Source organism: Rhinatrema bivittatum, chromosome 6 (assembly GCF_901001135.1).
Source record: "Rhinatrema bivittatum chromosome 6, aRhiBiv1.1, whole genome shotgun sequence".
Lineage (NCBI taxonomy): Eukaryota > Metazoa > Chordata > Amphibia > Gymnophiona > Rhinatrematidae > Rhinatrema > Rhinatrema bivittatum.
The window spans coordinates 318,738,218-318,752,692 of record NC_042620.1 but is presented as its reverse complement, the minus strand read 5'-3'; the positions used below and the strand labels follow the sequence as shown (position 1 = coordinate 318,752,692).

The window sequence follows — 14,475 nt, the reverse complement described above, 5'->3', positions numbered from 1 at the left end:
TCTTAAGATCTCCTTTGTTGCCTATAATTAAATAAAACTGGTGGTTTCATGTACGCAACAGTGCCTTTTAATTTTGTGAGCAACACATTCCTCTTCTCGCAAATTCTGCAGTAAACCAGTACATTCTGCAGCAGTAACCAGGCATTATAGGAAACCAGAGGCCTTGTTTATAACAATCCTGCGCAACTTAAAAAAGTTGATATAAATTATATAAGTTGTATCTTTTCTGTTGATCATTAACCTGTTTGTTGTCATTTGCTTCCAAATGTATTAAGTTGTTGTATCTGTAAACAGGAGTGAAGGCAGCTAGCTAAACTTCGGCATATAAAAGCATTTAAATAAACTTATGTTTGAACATATGGACCCAAGTGACTTATTCAAGTCTCAAAGGGGCTGATGCAAAAAATTTTGCGGAACACGGGCACCATGCAATATGCAAATTAGGGGGTCGTGCTAGCAAGGAGGCGCTAGGGTCGCCAAGGTTTGGGTTTTTTTTATTGAAGTACCACCAAAAAGCATTTTTTTCTGCTTTTCTGTACTTCTTCTACATGCGCTCAGCTATTAACGCCTGCTCCAGGCAGGCATTAATATCTGAGCGATAAATGTCTGAGACACACGTTTATTTTATTGCACATGGAGTGAATAAGTAATAGCCTCATTCAGATGCATTTGCACATGATAAGCACTAACTCATTCGCTCCGCATTGGACACGCGTTAAATAGGTACTAATCCCCCTATTGCATTAGTGAGTGGATTAGCGCTTATTTAACCCACTTCCAACAGCGAGTTAAACACAGGCTGATTCAGTAAAAGTCACGGGTGAGCGCCTGCTCGCCTGTGCGCGCGATTCAGTATTTAAATGAGGGCCCACGGTAAAAAGAGGCGCTAGGGACACTAGCGCGTCCCTAGCGCCTCTTTTTTGACAGGAGCAGCAGCTGTCAGAGAGTTTGACAGCAGACGCTCAATTTTGCCGGCGTCGGTTCTCAAACACGCTGACAGCCACGGGTTCAGAAACCGGACGCCAGCAAAATTGAGCGTCGGGTTTTCAACGCGCGAGCAGATTTAAAAATTTTTTTTTTAATTATTTTTTTTACTATGGGACCTCCGACTTAATATCGCCATGATATTAAGTCAGAGAGTGTACAGAAAAGCAGTTTTTACTGCTTTTCTGTACACTTTCCTGGTGCCAGCAGAAATTAACGCCCACCTTCGGGTAGGCACTAATTTCTGAAAGTAAAATGTGCGGCTTGGCTGCACATTTTACTTAGTGAATCATGCGGGAATAACTAATAGGGCCATCAACATGCATTTGTATGTTGCGGGCGCTACTAGTTTCGGGGGGGGGGGGGGGTTGGACACGTGTTTTTGGCGCGTCAAAAACGCACATCCAAACGCGGGTTAACAGTGCGCTCCGCCACTGTACTGTATCAGTGCTTATCCTAGACTTGCATATCTATACTTTGATCCTTACAGCAGTAGATTCTGAGTTATAGTCTTAGTCTTACCTCACAAGAGCCAGACCATACAAAAGCACCAGCTCATCCGATCCCACCCCACGGGTCATGTCCAGAATTTTACAGCGAACGAGATCTGCAGTGCACTCCACGGCAAATGGCATGCTGCTTCCATATCTAGGGTAATAAAAAGGCAAGTTCTCAGCCTCTCTCCAAAAAAGCACAAGCTAATCGGATAAGCTCAGAATACTGCGCCGAGCACCCGCTGGGCCCCCACAGCCTCTTCTTTTACCGGCCAAAGGTTCTAAGCAGACACCTTTCTGGCTGTAAGTGCATGCCATACTGGGTCAGACCAAGGGTCTATCAAGCCCAGCATCCTGTTTCTAACACTAGCCAAAGGGCAGCTCACCCGCCGGGCCCTCGTCCTCTGTTTTATTAATGTTACAGGACTTGGTTTTGTATTATTGTTTTAATAAATGGTGCACACCATTGCATCGCCCGCAACAACATTAAATCTGTAAGTAAAAAGGGTCTTCGGTAATATTTGACTGCTTTAATTGCTAACCGAATAATTCACTTTGCCTCGCACTGCTTTAACTAACTCCTCCGCACAGAAACAAGGGATTGCGCTCTGGAGAAACGTCAGCACAGGAAAAGCCGGGTCCGAGAGAGAATGCCTTCCCGGCGGCTCACCTGCTCTTCCAAGCCGAGATCCTGTGCAGCGCGTACCGCCGCAGCTTGCAGTCCTTGCTGTACAGGTACTCCAGCACCTGGTCCCACTCGGCCTTATCGAGCCAAGCCACAACATGCCGCCCGCAACCCGGCGCCGACCTCCGGCCCATGGCTTCCCACGAGCTCGGCGCCGATCGGCGGCCTGATGCCAGGCAACCAAACCTACTCCAGTAGCAACCAATCCCGCTCTCCTACGACACACTCTGACCAATCCGGAAAGTTACATACAGCCGAACACCCATAAATCTTATATGAGCCGGAAGAATGGCTCTCTGACTTCGGATTTCAACCTAGAAGACCGGAAGTGTGCGCGCATTTATGACGTCACAGTTGCGCCGCTGTAGACTGTGATGTGATGTTCCAGTTTTTTGCTTTTTTAAGTTAGGGAAATTAATGGTCATTTTAGCTAGTTTGTTGTGGTTTTCTGTTTAATATACAGAGTGCCTGGCGTAGATTGGATTTTTCGCATGTTGTGATGCCTTGCATTGTGCGAACATAATCCAAATATAATATCATGTCTCAGTTTTTGAGTCCTCATCCCATGGCGCATCTGAAAAAGGAATCTAATGTTGTTTTAATAATTCATGTACTACATGTAGTGTTCAGATAAAATCTGGTAAAACAATTATACCACTGTGTTACACACTAGAGCAAACAATTATACCACTGTGTTACACACTAGAGCATAAAAGTAACATCAACCGTAAATCAAATCCTCATAGGAGTTGATATTTAGTGACCATTCATAATAGGCACTATCGGCCAGAATAGCTGTCTTCTTTACCTTCTCGGTCACAACTGATTCAGTTTGTGCATTTTATGCTCATATCTTTAAGATTTTTAGCATTTATCTATATAAAATCAACTTTAGCTATTAGTGCTTGAATCCTTCATCATCCACTATGATAGCCCCAACATGGTCCGCATTTTGTAACTGCTCATCAGGGGGATATGGATAAAGTTTAAATCTCCAATATGGTTGTGCAATAGTCAACACCCTATAAATGAAACAAAATGCTTAGTTAAGAAAACACTCTAAGAAACACATACACCAACACTGAAGTACTTAAAATCCTGCCCAGAAAGACCTCATCCAAGTCTTGTGTGACCTTTGACCAGGCAGGGAGTCAATCCATTATTTACTGGGGAAAAAAAAACCCAGAAGGCTGGCAGGTTTTTCAGCAATTGCATGATCCTGCCTAGCTGTATTACTATAATAGGTAACTAATGCATCTTTCTACTTTTATGTAATTCCTGAAAATATGTCCTTGTGTAAAATTTCTGGACACCCATCCATTCCCATTGTGATGAATCTAACTGCTGCCTCAGAATCCCTCATAAGCAGGATATCAATATATGTAAGAATATCATGTGCAAGGGAGAGAGAAGGCAGTGATGGAGATGCTTATAAACAGCTGGTGTGGCTAATAAAAAGATGCATGCTTTGCTATGCTAATTTTTTAATCCTTTGTTCGATTTATTAATAAAAAGATACACACATTTTATTTACAAAAGAAGGGCAAAAAGCTAAGAAAATATAATGAGACCAAAAGGAGTCATAGGAATAAAGCCCAGAATATAACCATAACCCCTAGTATCCCACAATTCCACAGTTCTTGCCTTTCCATATAGATTGGTGGGAAAGCACCCAATTGGACTGGATAGAGAAGAAGGGAGTTAGAGTGAGGAGGTCAAAGGTGAATGGGACCTCTCTTGTTTCTAGAGAGATATAAGAGTATTAGGTGCTCTAGGCAGATTTTTGGTCTTGCACCCCTTACCCCAACTTACCTACTGCAACCAGTAGTAACAATTTTAGCACAGTTGACCCTTCTTTGGCAGCACTGGCTCTGGTGCAGCACCCCTTCAATCTCTTCACTCACCCTCCAACCAGCTTTCCACTCTTTGCCTCCCTGACCACAGCACCGAGCATCTCCTCTCACCAGTATTTTTTATCTCCCCTTCCTGTTATGAACCCTTAGCGGTGCTACGGGAGGCTCCTTACCTCTTCATGGAGGCCGCTCCGAGGCCGGGGTCTCGCCTGCGAACTGTCCGGGATTTGCTCCAGGGCCTGGGAGGCCTCAATGTTCTTGGGCCCTGCCTGGGGCTTGCTTGTGGCTGCATGGACTCCTGGTTTGAGCCACGCCCTTCTCCCTAAGGGCCAGCCCGCAGCACTCTTCCGTAGTTATAGGGCCAGCTAGGTGTGGGCCTTCCAAACTCCTCCCAGGGAGTCGCCTGTCTGCAGCCCTATAAAAGGACTTCAACTTCCAGTTAGCCTTGCCTTGCATCGGAGTTACTTCATCTCTGGAAGCTCCTGCTGTCCAGCGCTCCGACAGGCCTTTGTCTTTTTCGTGGAGCTCCTCATCTCATCTGTGTCTTGAATCATGTCTTCATTGCCTGAGGTCCCCGTCCAGGTGTCCTGGTGTTTCAGCTCTTGATGTCTCGCTTCCTGATGTCCTAGCCCTCTTTGGTGTTCGTGCTTGCTCCGGAGCCTTCTGTTCTGCCGGCCATGGATCTCCGAGTGACACAGCTTCGTCATGAGAGATGCCGGCAGTGGACTGGTGTCCTGTGCTCCTGAGCCGTCTTGTCCTGCCAGCCCTTGTGGAGCTCCAGATGACTTCTGGTTCTGTCGTCGAAGTTCTGCCTCAGCTGGATTCTTCCCTGCGCTTGTCCCGCTCTCCGCGTGATCCGTGACCAGTCTCCTTAGGCTGTGTAGGGCACGCAGTGGGACAGGGTGGTCCGTGACCAGCCCATTGGGTCCGCCCATGAAGGTGGGCTGTGTAAGGCGCCCTGAGAGACAGTGCAAATGTCTTCCTTCCCAGCTTCTCGTCTGGACTTCGTCAAGTTCCTCATCTCTGATGCTGTTGCATCAGCCCTGGTGTCATGTCTTCGCTTTAACCCTCGTCTGTGATGCCGTCGCATCAACCTTGGTGTCATGTCTTCGTGTCAAGGCCCGTCTGCCCTCGACCTCAGGCCAGGCCTGCTGCTTCATGCCAATCCAAGCGGCAGGTCCGAAAGGGCTCGGAATGGTCAGAGGACCATTCACATTCCAACATCATCATGTTGTTGACCTTGGGAGCTTGCTGGCCTGGTGGAGGGCAAGACCGTCAGCCATGCTGGAACACGCCGTCAACCCTCGGTTCAGTCCTGGATCCGTCTGGGGTCGGGCTGAGGCCCAAGGGCACACTAAACACCCCTACGTAACACTTCCAAAGCATTACCCTCTTTCTCCTCTCTACTCCAAGCCTAGCATACCAGCATCACCACAGTCTCTGTCATCTTTCCACAATGCTAACATCTTATGAGGAGAGGCTGAAGAACTTATGAGATGCTGAAGGATCTGAATATGTATACCCTGGAAGAGAGGAGGTACAGGGGAAATATGATATAGACCTTCAGGTACTGAAAGGTTTAATGATGTATGAACTTTGAGCCTTTTTCAATTGGAAAGAAATAAGTAGAACTAGGGGTCATGAAATTAAACTCCAGGGGGGATGACTCAGAACCAAAGCCAGGAAATATTTCTTCATGGAGAGGATGGTGGATGCCTGGAATGCCTTTCCAGAGGAAATGGTGAAGACAAAAACAGTCAAAGAATTCAAAGGGGCATGAGATAAACATTGTGGATCCCTAAAGGCTAGAGAATGGAAATGAAAAACAGGGTGCATGGGGTAACTTGCTGGTGTGGTAGGGAACTGATAAGCATGGGGATAACCTGCACAGAGTGGCAATTACTACCTTTAACATAAGGCATGAGATTACTACCCTTAACCAAGAAGCCTTGATTCCCTTGACACAAATGCAATTTCAGTCTCCGCTTTGATGGCGGGAGATAGGGGGGTGGGCTAGAAAGCGGTATTTGATTCAGATGGCAACCAACACAGGCCATTACTTTTATGGTCTGAAGTACTGATACACAGACATAAAGGATAAAGCATAGGACTGCTTCTACAGCCAAGTCCATAAGCAAGGCACATCAAGCAGTACTGTCTCAATTTTCAAGAAGGCTCATCATCCAGTAAAAGTGAAAGATAGGGATAACCTGCACAGCATGGCAGATATTACCATATAAAGCTTCCTTTCATGACTGGATGGACCATTTAGACCCTTTTCTGCAGTCATTACTATGTTGTTATGTTATTTCTCTCAACTCTGCCAATTGCTGAGCACCCTCTCTCTCTCTCTCTCCCCCCCCCCCCCCCAATCACAACGTACTCAGCATCCACACACTCTTTACCCCCTCAACACTCTTTTCTCCACTGAGTACATTCTCACCACCTCTAGCACATTCTCACCACTCTTCACCTTCTGTACCCTCTCTCTCTCTGACCATTGCTCCATACTTACCCAACATTCATTCTCTCTCTCACCTCTCCTAATGAGGAGGCACCAGGCCTCCTATATTCTTCACCTTCTGGCAGGAGGCTCCACCAGAACCCCTCATCCCAGACCTCATCCTGTTCTTCAGCTGATGACTGGATGGGCTCCATCTGCACCTCCAGACTTCATGCCAGTGGGATTTTGCTGCCCCAAAAGTTTTGGAGCTCTAGGCGACCTCCTAGTTCACCCTAATGGAAACGCCAACCCTGCTTGTTTTTTCCTTCCACCAAAGCCAACACCGGCCCACTGATCCTATAGCTTACCCACAGGCCTGCAGGAGCAGGAAAGGGGTGCTTCCTGCTGCCTCTGCTTCCTCCTGCCACTTATGACCAGAGTCATGCTTTGAACTGTGTGCTCCTGCACAGTTCAATCCATGAGTGTTCCCAAGCAGCAGGAGGAGGCAGATTCAGCAAATGGGAGGAAGGTGGAGAGGACCAGGCATAGAGGAGAAAGAGGGTAGGTGGGAGAGATGAGAGCTGGGCAGAGTGAGGTTGGGAAAGGATGGAAGGGATGAGAGGCTGAGCAGTGAGACAGAGGGATAGGCATCAGAATAAAGGCTGGGGGTGGAACTGAGAGTCAGAAAGATGAGGGACCCAAGGGAAAATATCTGTAGGAAGGAGCCAAGTGAATAGGTATGGAAGGAAATCTGAGAAGGGAGGAAAGAATAATAGAGGCGTGGAAGCAAGCAAGAAAAAAGGAGGGAAAAAGACTGAAATGAGAGGTGGTGTGAGAAGAGAAGAGAGGAGAAAGGAAGGAATGGAAAGTACAAAAAAAATCCATAAACTCAAGAAAGGCTGGAAAACTTTCTGTAATATAAAATTATTTCATTTAATTCAAGTTATTGCTCACTTTAATCACTAAACGTGCTCTGGGCAAGATACAATCACAATGACAAGGTTTGACATCTCAAGGGCCTGATTTACAGAATGGGAGAAAAGCCTTACAGTTTACGTAAGTATATGCCCAAGTACCACGCACAGAGGTTTTAAAATTTTGCCACTAAAGTTTCTAACACTTGCTGTGGAATTTAGCCCTGAGCCCCGGGTGGAGCTGTGAATATTATTAAGAAATGGGAAAGTTGTCCAGCAGAGGTCTCCCTTACAGCAATACTGTAAAAATGTACAAAGTCATTGTTCTCGAGAAACTGAAAGACATTCTATGCTGGAAGACTACAATTGACTTGATAAAGATAATGTAGCAGTTGTTAGGCACGCGATGAAGGTCAGAGACACTACTGAAAATGTGTTGGCTCAGAATTCGTGACATAGATAAATTCTGTTCACTGTGGGGGCCGATGCAATAAAGTGCGCTCAGCCTAGCGCACAGGCAAACCCGCATTTCGACCCACGTTTTGGACGCACTACACTAACACCCGATGCAATAAGGAGATTAGCGCGTCCAAAACACGCGCCCAAACAACTGCTGAGCCGATAGCTCTCATCACATGTAAATTCCATACACATGAAGCTATTAGCTACTACCGCACACACACCCCCTTCCCGATGCAGAAAATCCCAAAGTGCCCAACGCGCACTTGTTACCATGGCAAACTTAATTCCAATCCGGAGCTGGTGTTAAGCCATTCCACAAGTCAAGGGCTCACGTTGATCTGCATAAGTCGGCCGTATGTGGGCCTAAATGGAATAACAGCCCTGTCCACATAAGTCTTCTGGAGGCATGTATTAGATGCACGTACATACATTGTATTTTTAATACGTACCACATGAAATGGGCGAGACAACTAAAATATTGGTTGAGCAATGCTTAAAGTTTGTTTCTGTGTTTTTTTAAATAGTTTAAAAAAAATGTGCAGCATGCTGTTAATATGCCTAACTTATGTTCTTTTTTTTCTTCTCCTCTATATGGGGCCGATGCAATACAGTGCGCTCACAAGAGTGCATTGTTTAATCTGTTGTCAGATTAAATAGGCGCTAATCCCCCTAATGCAACAGGGGAATTAGTGCCTATTTAACCCTTGTCCAACGCGGAGTGAATGAGATAGCGCTCATCACATGCAAATGCATGTGAATGAGGCTATTACTCATTCACTCCGCATTCAAAAAACTAAATGTGCTTCTTCAGTAAAAAAAACAACCAAAAAAAAATACCTCGGCAGATCGCCAAGTTATTGAAGACCGACACCGAGTTTACCGGCGTCGGTCTTCATAACTGGCAGCCACCGCGGGGTCGCATTAGCAAGGAGGCGCTAAGGGCACGCAAGCGACCCTAGCACCTCCTTGCTAGCGTGACCCCCTAATTTACCTATTGCATGGCGCCTCCCCCCCCCTTGCGGGCACCATGCATGCATTAAGAAAGCGGGCGCTGAAAAGTCAGCGCCCGCTTTCCGTGAAAATTATTGCCTCGGTCCCTATGTGTTTGTACTTTGCCTGCCTAACAGTTTATGATTTGAGCAATAGAAATTTCACCAAGGGCTAGATTTCCCCATTTTTGGATCAATGCAGTTGACACCAGCCACGTCTCTTGGGCGTCCGATGCTTTTGAGCACTAGGATGCACAATTTATCCCCAGCGCGTCCTTTTTACCGCACCAGCTCATTTTAATATAACATCGAGCGCCCAGGAGAGGTGGCTGTGCATGCATTAGGAAAACTGGCTCTCAATACGACTGCCCGTTTTACTGTGCATCATATTGCCTCGGCCACCCAATCTTCTTGGCCTCTGGAAGGAGAATAGAGCCAAAAGAACACAAATAGAAACTGTCATAAAAGCAGATCTTTTGGTGGCGATGACACCGAGCTGAGAGCATGCTCTGAGCTCTCACTCCCGTGGGACCTATGGGGTTTCTTTTAATTTATGGGATTTTTTTACTGGCCTGACTTATGGCAACGTGCTGGGATCGTGAGCGGAGAGACTCCGGGGTCGACCAATATCGCCAGTGACCCAATGGCAGGCCGCTGAAAGAGGGTCGGCATGGAGAAGTCTGGCGGCGGTGAAGACAAAATGGCGCTGGAGGTCCTGAGCTCTGAGGGCCTTCAAAAGCGGTAATCCGTGATCTTACCCGGGTTGTCTCCGCAGCTCTGGCAGATCAACTTCAGCGCATTCAGTCCTCGGTGGATGAACGCTGGGAGCAGCTGGAATCCTACAATTCTTTTCTGCATGGGGTACGCAGTACTCTCTCTGAGCACGAGGACCGCATGGTAGTGGTGGAATCGGAAGTTGCAGCGGCCCGGGAGAAGTATCAGTCCCTTGAGGAAAAGCTTCATGATTGGAGAACCGCAGCAGGCTCAATAACTTGCGCATAGTTGGAGTGCCTGAGTCAGTGCACAGAGAAGAGCTGGTGTCCCTCTATGAGAAATGGCTTCTGGAACAGTTACTTGTACATATAGCTGACAGGCCGGTGCTGGTGGAGCGTGTGCATCAGCTGGGTCCCGGGGGTCCGGATCAACAGCGGCCACGGCAAGTAATTGCAAAATACCTCAACTACACTGACAAAATGAAAATCTTGCATGTGTACTGTAACAAGCGGGATGTGATTTATAAGGAAGCTAAGTTGCTGATTTTCCCAGATTTATCGACCAAGGTGCAGGCAGCCCGAAAGGAATTTTTTCCTTATTGCACCCAGCTTTTTTCACCACAGCATTAAGTTTTTGCTGCAGCTTCCTGCTCGCCTGAAAGTTTTTCAGAACGGTGGGCCTCATTTATTTACAACGCCTCAGCATTTCTGGATAAATTGCAATTTACTTTTTAGGGAGTATGAGCTAACCCATTTGTTCTTCTTCTTTGCCTCTGCTTTGGTGATCCTTGGAGGCTGATGCCCCTTTCTCAGCTTTTGTGGATTGGGCATACCTTTGTTTCTCTTTTTTTTTTGCTTCGGCTGCTTAATGCCGTGGAGACTGGACCTCGGGGTGGTTTGGCGCTGCTGGCTTGGTCTTGTCTGCTACTGTGCATTTGCCCCGGGGCACCCGTCTTCTCAGTTGGAAACTCCCTTGATCATTTCTGAAGTTTATTGCTGGTTCTTTTGTGGCCTGTTGCCAACATGCAAGAGCAACTGTTTTGATTGGCCTGTGAGCCCATTCTGCTTTATTTATTTATTTATAGGGGGGTTTTTATACCGACATTCATTTAGTAACATCACATCGGTCTACAGATAACTTGAAATTAGCAACAGTGCTTTACAACTGATAAACAGAAAAGTATAGTTAGCAAAACAGGCTGATGAACCAACGTGATTAAACATAAAAGGTGGATAACTGTGTAATTAGAGGGAATATAACAGTGTAGAAAGGTGTGTACAAGCGAGATGCAAGTATAATCTGCAACATTGCATAACTAACGTACAAAATCATGAAGGAAGATATCAAGTTGTGGAGAGTTAGAGTATAGGAGAGGAAGCAAGCGCTTCCCTGCAGGCCCCGGGAGCCCCTGGATAGCAGCGGACTTCTTCCTGCGGACGAGGAGAGAAGGAACATCTTTTCACCTTCTTCCTGGGAGACCTGCTCTATTTGGGGGCTGAGAGTGCTTGCTGAGTATTAGGGGTTAAGGGATGATGGGGGGATTGTGGATGGATGAATGGGTTTGTGTGTGGGAGTGGCTGTTTTTGTCTGTGTGTGGATCATGGGGCCCTGAGAATCCTTCTTTATTTGGGTTTGCTCGGGAAAGTGGGACCTAGGCTGGGGGTTCCCCCTACTTGGACTGTCATTGATATTGTGGATAATTTTTTTGCTTGTGCTGGCTCTATGTCTAATGTAATATTTTCTTTGGTTAATGTTGATGGTCCGCATTCCCCTGTTAAACGTACCAAGCTTCTTACTGAATTGTGCAGACGAGGGGTGCATATTGCTTTTCTCCAAGAAACTCACCTGGATAAGAGTGAATGCTCCAAGCTGCAGGGTAACTGGGTGGGTCCGTGTTTCTTTTCCTCCTTTACGGGCCGATACAGTACAGTGCACTCCGGCGGAGCGCACTGTTATCCCGCATTTGGACGCTCTAGCTCTACCCCTTATTCAGTAAGGGGTAATAGCGTGTCGAAAACATGCGTCCAACCCCCCCACCGAAACTAATAGCGCCCGCAACATGCAAATGCATGTTGATGGCCCTATTAGTTATTCCTGCGCGATACAGAAAGTAAAATGTGCAGCCAAGCCGCACATTTTACTTTCAGAAATTAGCACCTACTGAAAGGTAGGCGTTAATTTCTGCCGGCGCCAGGGAAGTGTACAGAAAAGCAGTAAAAACTGCTTTTCTGTACACCCTCCGACTTAATATCATGGTGATATTAAGTCGGAGGTCCCAAAAGTTTAAAATAATTAAAAAAAGAAAAAAGAAAAAAATTTAAAATTGGCTCACAGGTTGAAAACTGGACGCTCAATTTTGCCGGCGTCCGGTTTCTGAACCCATGGCTGTCAGCGGGTTTGAAAACCGATGCCGGCAAAATTGAGCGTCGGCTGTCAAACTCGCTGACAGCCGCCGCTTCCGTCAAAAAAGAGGCGCTAATTTGCATGTTTGTCCCCCCTGAATCGCGTGCACAGGAGAGCAGGTGCTCGCCCGCTCTCCCGCGACCTTTACTGTATTGGCCTGTTAGTTCTCATCAGCTTCAAACTCCAAACCCTCAAAAAACTGAAACCTCTTCTACACCCCACTGACTTCCGCACTGTACTTCAAGCAACAATTCTATCCAAACTTGACTACTATAACTCCCTCCTCTTGGGGTTACCTAAGAATGTCACACACCCCTACAAATTCTACAATACACCACTGCTCGAATCAATACCAACACACGCAGAAATGAGCATATAACCCCCATACTCATGAATCTTCACTGGCTCCCTATTACTTCTCGTATTCAGTACAAATCCCTCACTCTCATTCACAAAGCCCTTTACAACCCAGAAATGTACTGGCTTAACGGTTCCCTTAAATTCCACCAAGCCAAGAGACCCACAAGACCACCAATATCATGCAACCATGCTAACCCTCTCTCACAAAACCACCAAACTAGCCGCAAGTAGAGCTCGTCTACTCTCTGTATCAGGACCAACCCTTTGGGACACTATGCTAGTAGATCTACGCCAAGAGGCTTGCCATAAAACATTTAAACAAAAACTCAAAACATGGCTTTTCACAAAGGCATTCAAATAGTACATATCACCAAAACTCACTCATTTTGCTCACCCTTCAATCTTCTTTGCCAACAAAACACTCTCCCTGCCACACACTGCCTCTACCCTCACCACCCCTCCTCTCCCACGTCCCTGCCCCTAACAGATCCCTCAGTTCTAACTTTACGATCCCTCATAAGATAACTCCCTCTCTTAGTTGCTACCATCTCGGATTTTCAACTTTATGCCTTGACTTACATATCTTCAATAATGTACACTTTGTATATAGTTATATAATCATATATGCTACTTCCTCCCCAATGCATCTATTGTAAATAGTTCCTTGCAATCTTTGCAACGCCTCCTTTCCCTCCCCCATCTCTTCATTCCCCTCCCTATATGCAATATACAACCCCATCCCCTCTATACATTCCATCCATCTTCATCCCCCCTCTACCCCCTTTCTTTCTTTCCCCCCACTCCATCCCCCAACCATTTCTCTCAATACCATCTCAGTTATCCAACAACCTCTATTTAAGTCTCTCTATTTAAGCCTCGTTCATTGTATAGTTTATTTAATTTTATTTTATTCACTGTTTTCCTATAAGTTCTATGTAAAGCCTCTGTTTTGCTGACTTTGAAGTTATAATGTAAACCGAACTGATGTTATCCTACGAAGTCCGGTATATAAAAACCACAAATAAATAAATAAATAAATCAGCGAGGGGGTGGCTATTTTGATCAACAAAAATATTGCTTTCACGAAGGAGAAAGTGTTCTCTGATCCCAGTGGCCATTTTGTTATTGTGGCAGGGGATCTCCAAAGACAAAAAGGTGGTGCTTTTAAATCTGTATGCTCACAACTTTTTTCTATGTTGATGGCCAAGGTATCTGCGTGGGAAGGTTTTGCTATCATTATGAGGGGTGATTTTAATGTTGTTGATAACCCTCTATTAGACTGTAAACCACCTAAAACTCCCAAGAAAAACCAAGCTGACCTGGGGGTGGTCTTTGTTTCCCAGGAACTGCAGCTTGTGGACTCCTGGCGAGTGCCATACTTGGCAGAGATCAGGAGTATACTTTGTTTTCGCATGTGCACAATGTATACTCGCTACTTGACTATAGTCTCATTTCTGAGATTTTTTTTTTAGTAAATTAGTGGCGAGTGATATCTTGGATGTGCCCTTTTCTGATCATGCCATGGTCGTCACAACCCTTGCTCTAGTGCTGGACACTCCAGGTCAGTTTCATTGGTCTTTGCCTCCATATCTTTATAATGACAAAAGCTTCGCTGCTTTTCTTAAAGAGAGGTGGATGGAATATGTGGCATTTCATTCAAGGCCTGAAACGGACCCTATAACCTTTTGGCAAGTGGCTGCATTATGACTCGCAAGGCCTGCTGACCACTCCTGTTATCTTGAAAGCATTTGAAAGGTATTATAAATCCTTGTGCACAGCTCAGCCCATGAATGCTCAAGCCCAAAGGGAGTTTTTTTCAAGGCTTGGACGTCTCGCAGTTGGGGGGGACAGGTGCGGGATATGATGGACAGGCCTATCATGGAAGCAGAGATTCATTGTGTTATTGCTCGGCTGAAACTACTTAAGACCCCGGATGATTTTGGTCTTGAGTTTTATAAACTGCTGGGAGATAACATTCTCGCTCCTCTAAAAAACAAGTTTCATGCAGCACGAGATCGGGATTACGCTTGAGAAGGGACATAATCTCGCAACGATTATTTTGTTGCCCAAGCCAGGCAAGAGTCATATTTTGCCCCAATCTTATAGACCCATTTCTCTCCTTAATCAGGACATCAAGATCTTGGCCGCAATTTTGGCTACGTGGGTGAATTTGG

The 14,475-nt window shown here is 46.0% G+C and overlaps 1 protein-coding gene across 2 annotated transcripts in view; it reads right to left on the bottom strand.

The window, feature by feature from the left end:
• LAS1L (LAS1 like, ribosome biogenesis factor) overlaps positions 1-2,484 on the bottom strand; it is a 145,787-nt gene extending 143,303 nt beyond the window's left edge. Inside the window, exons 1-2 of one of the 2 annotated variants that reach the window (XM_029607559.1) lie at positions 2,149-2,484; positions 1,507-1,632 (exon numbers count right to left, since the gene is read on the bottom strand). In XM_029607559.1, the coding sequence (XP_029463419.1) occupies positions 1,507-1,632; positions 2,149-2,297 (275 nt within the window). In that variant the 5' untranslated portion in view covers positions 2,298-2,484. The remainder of the gene's footprint in view (positions 1-1,506; positions 1,633-2,148) is intronic. The other variant, XM_029607558.1, reaches the window with a different exon arrangement.
• Positions 2,485-14,475: the final 11,991 nt, after the last annotated feature.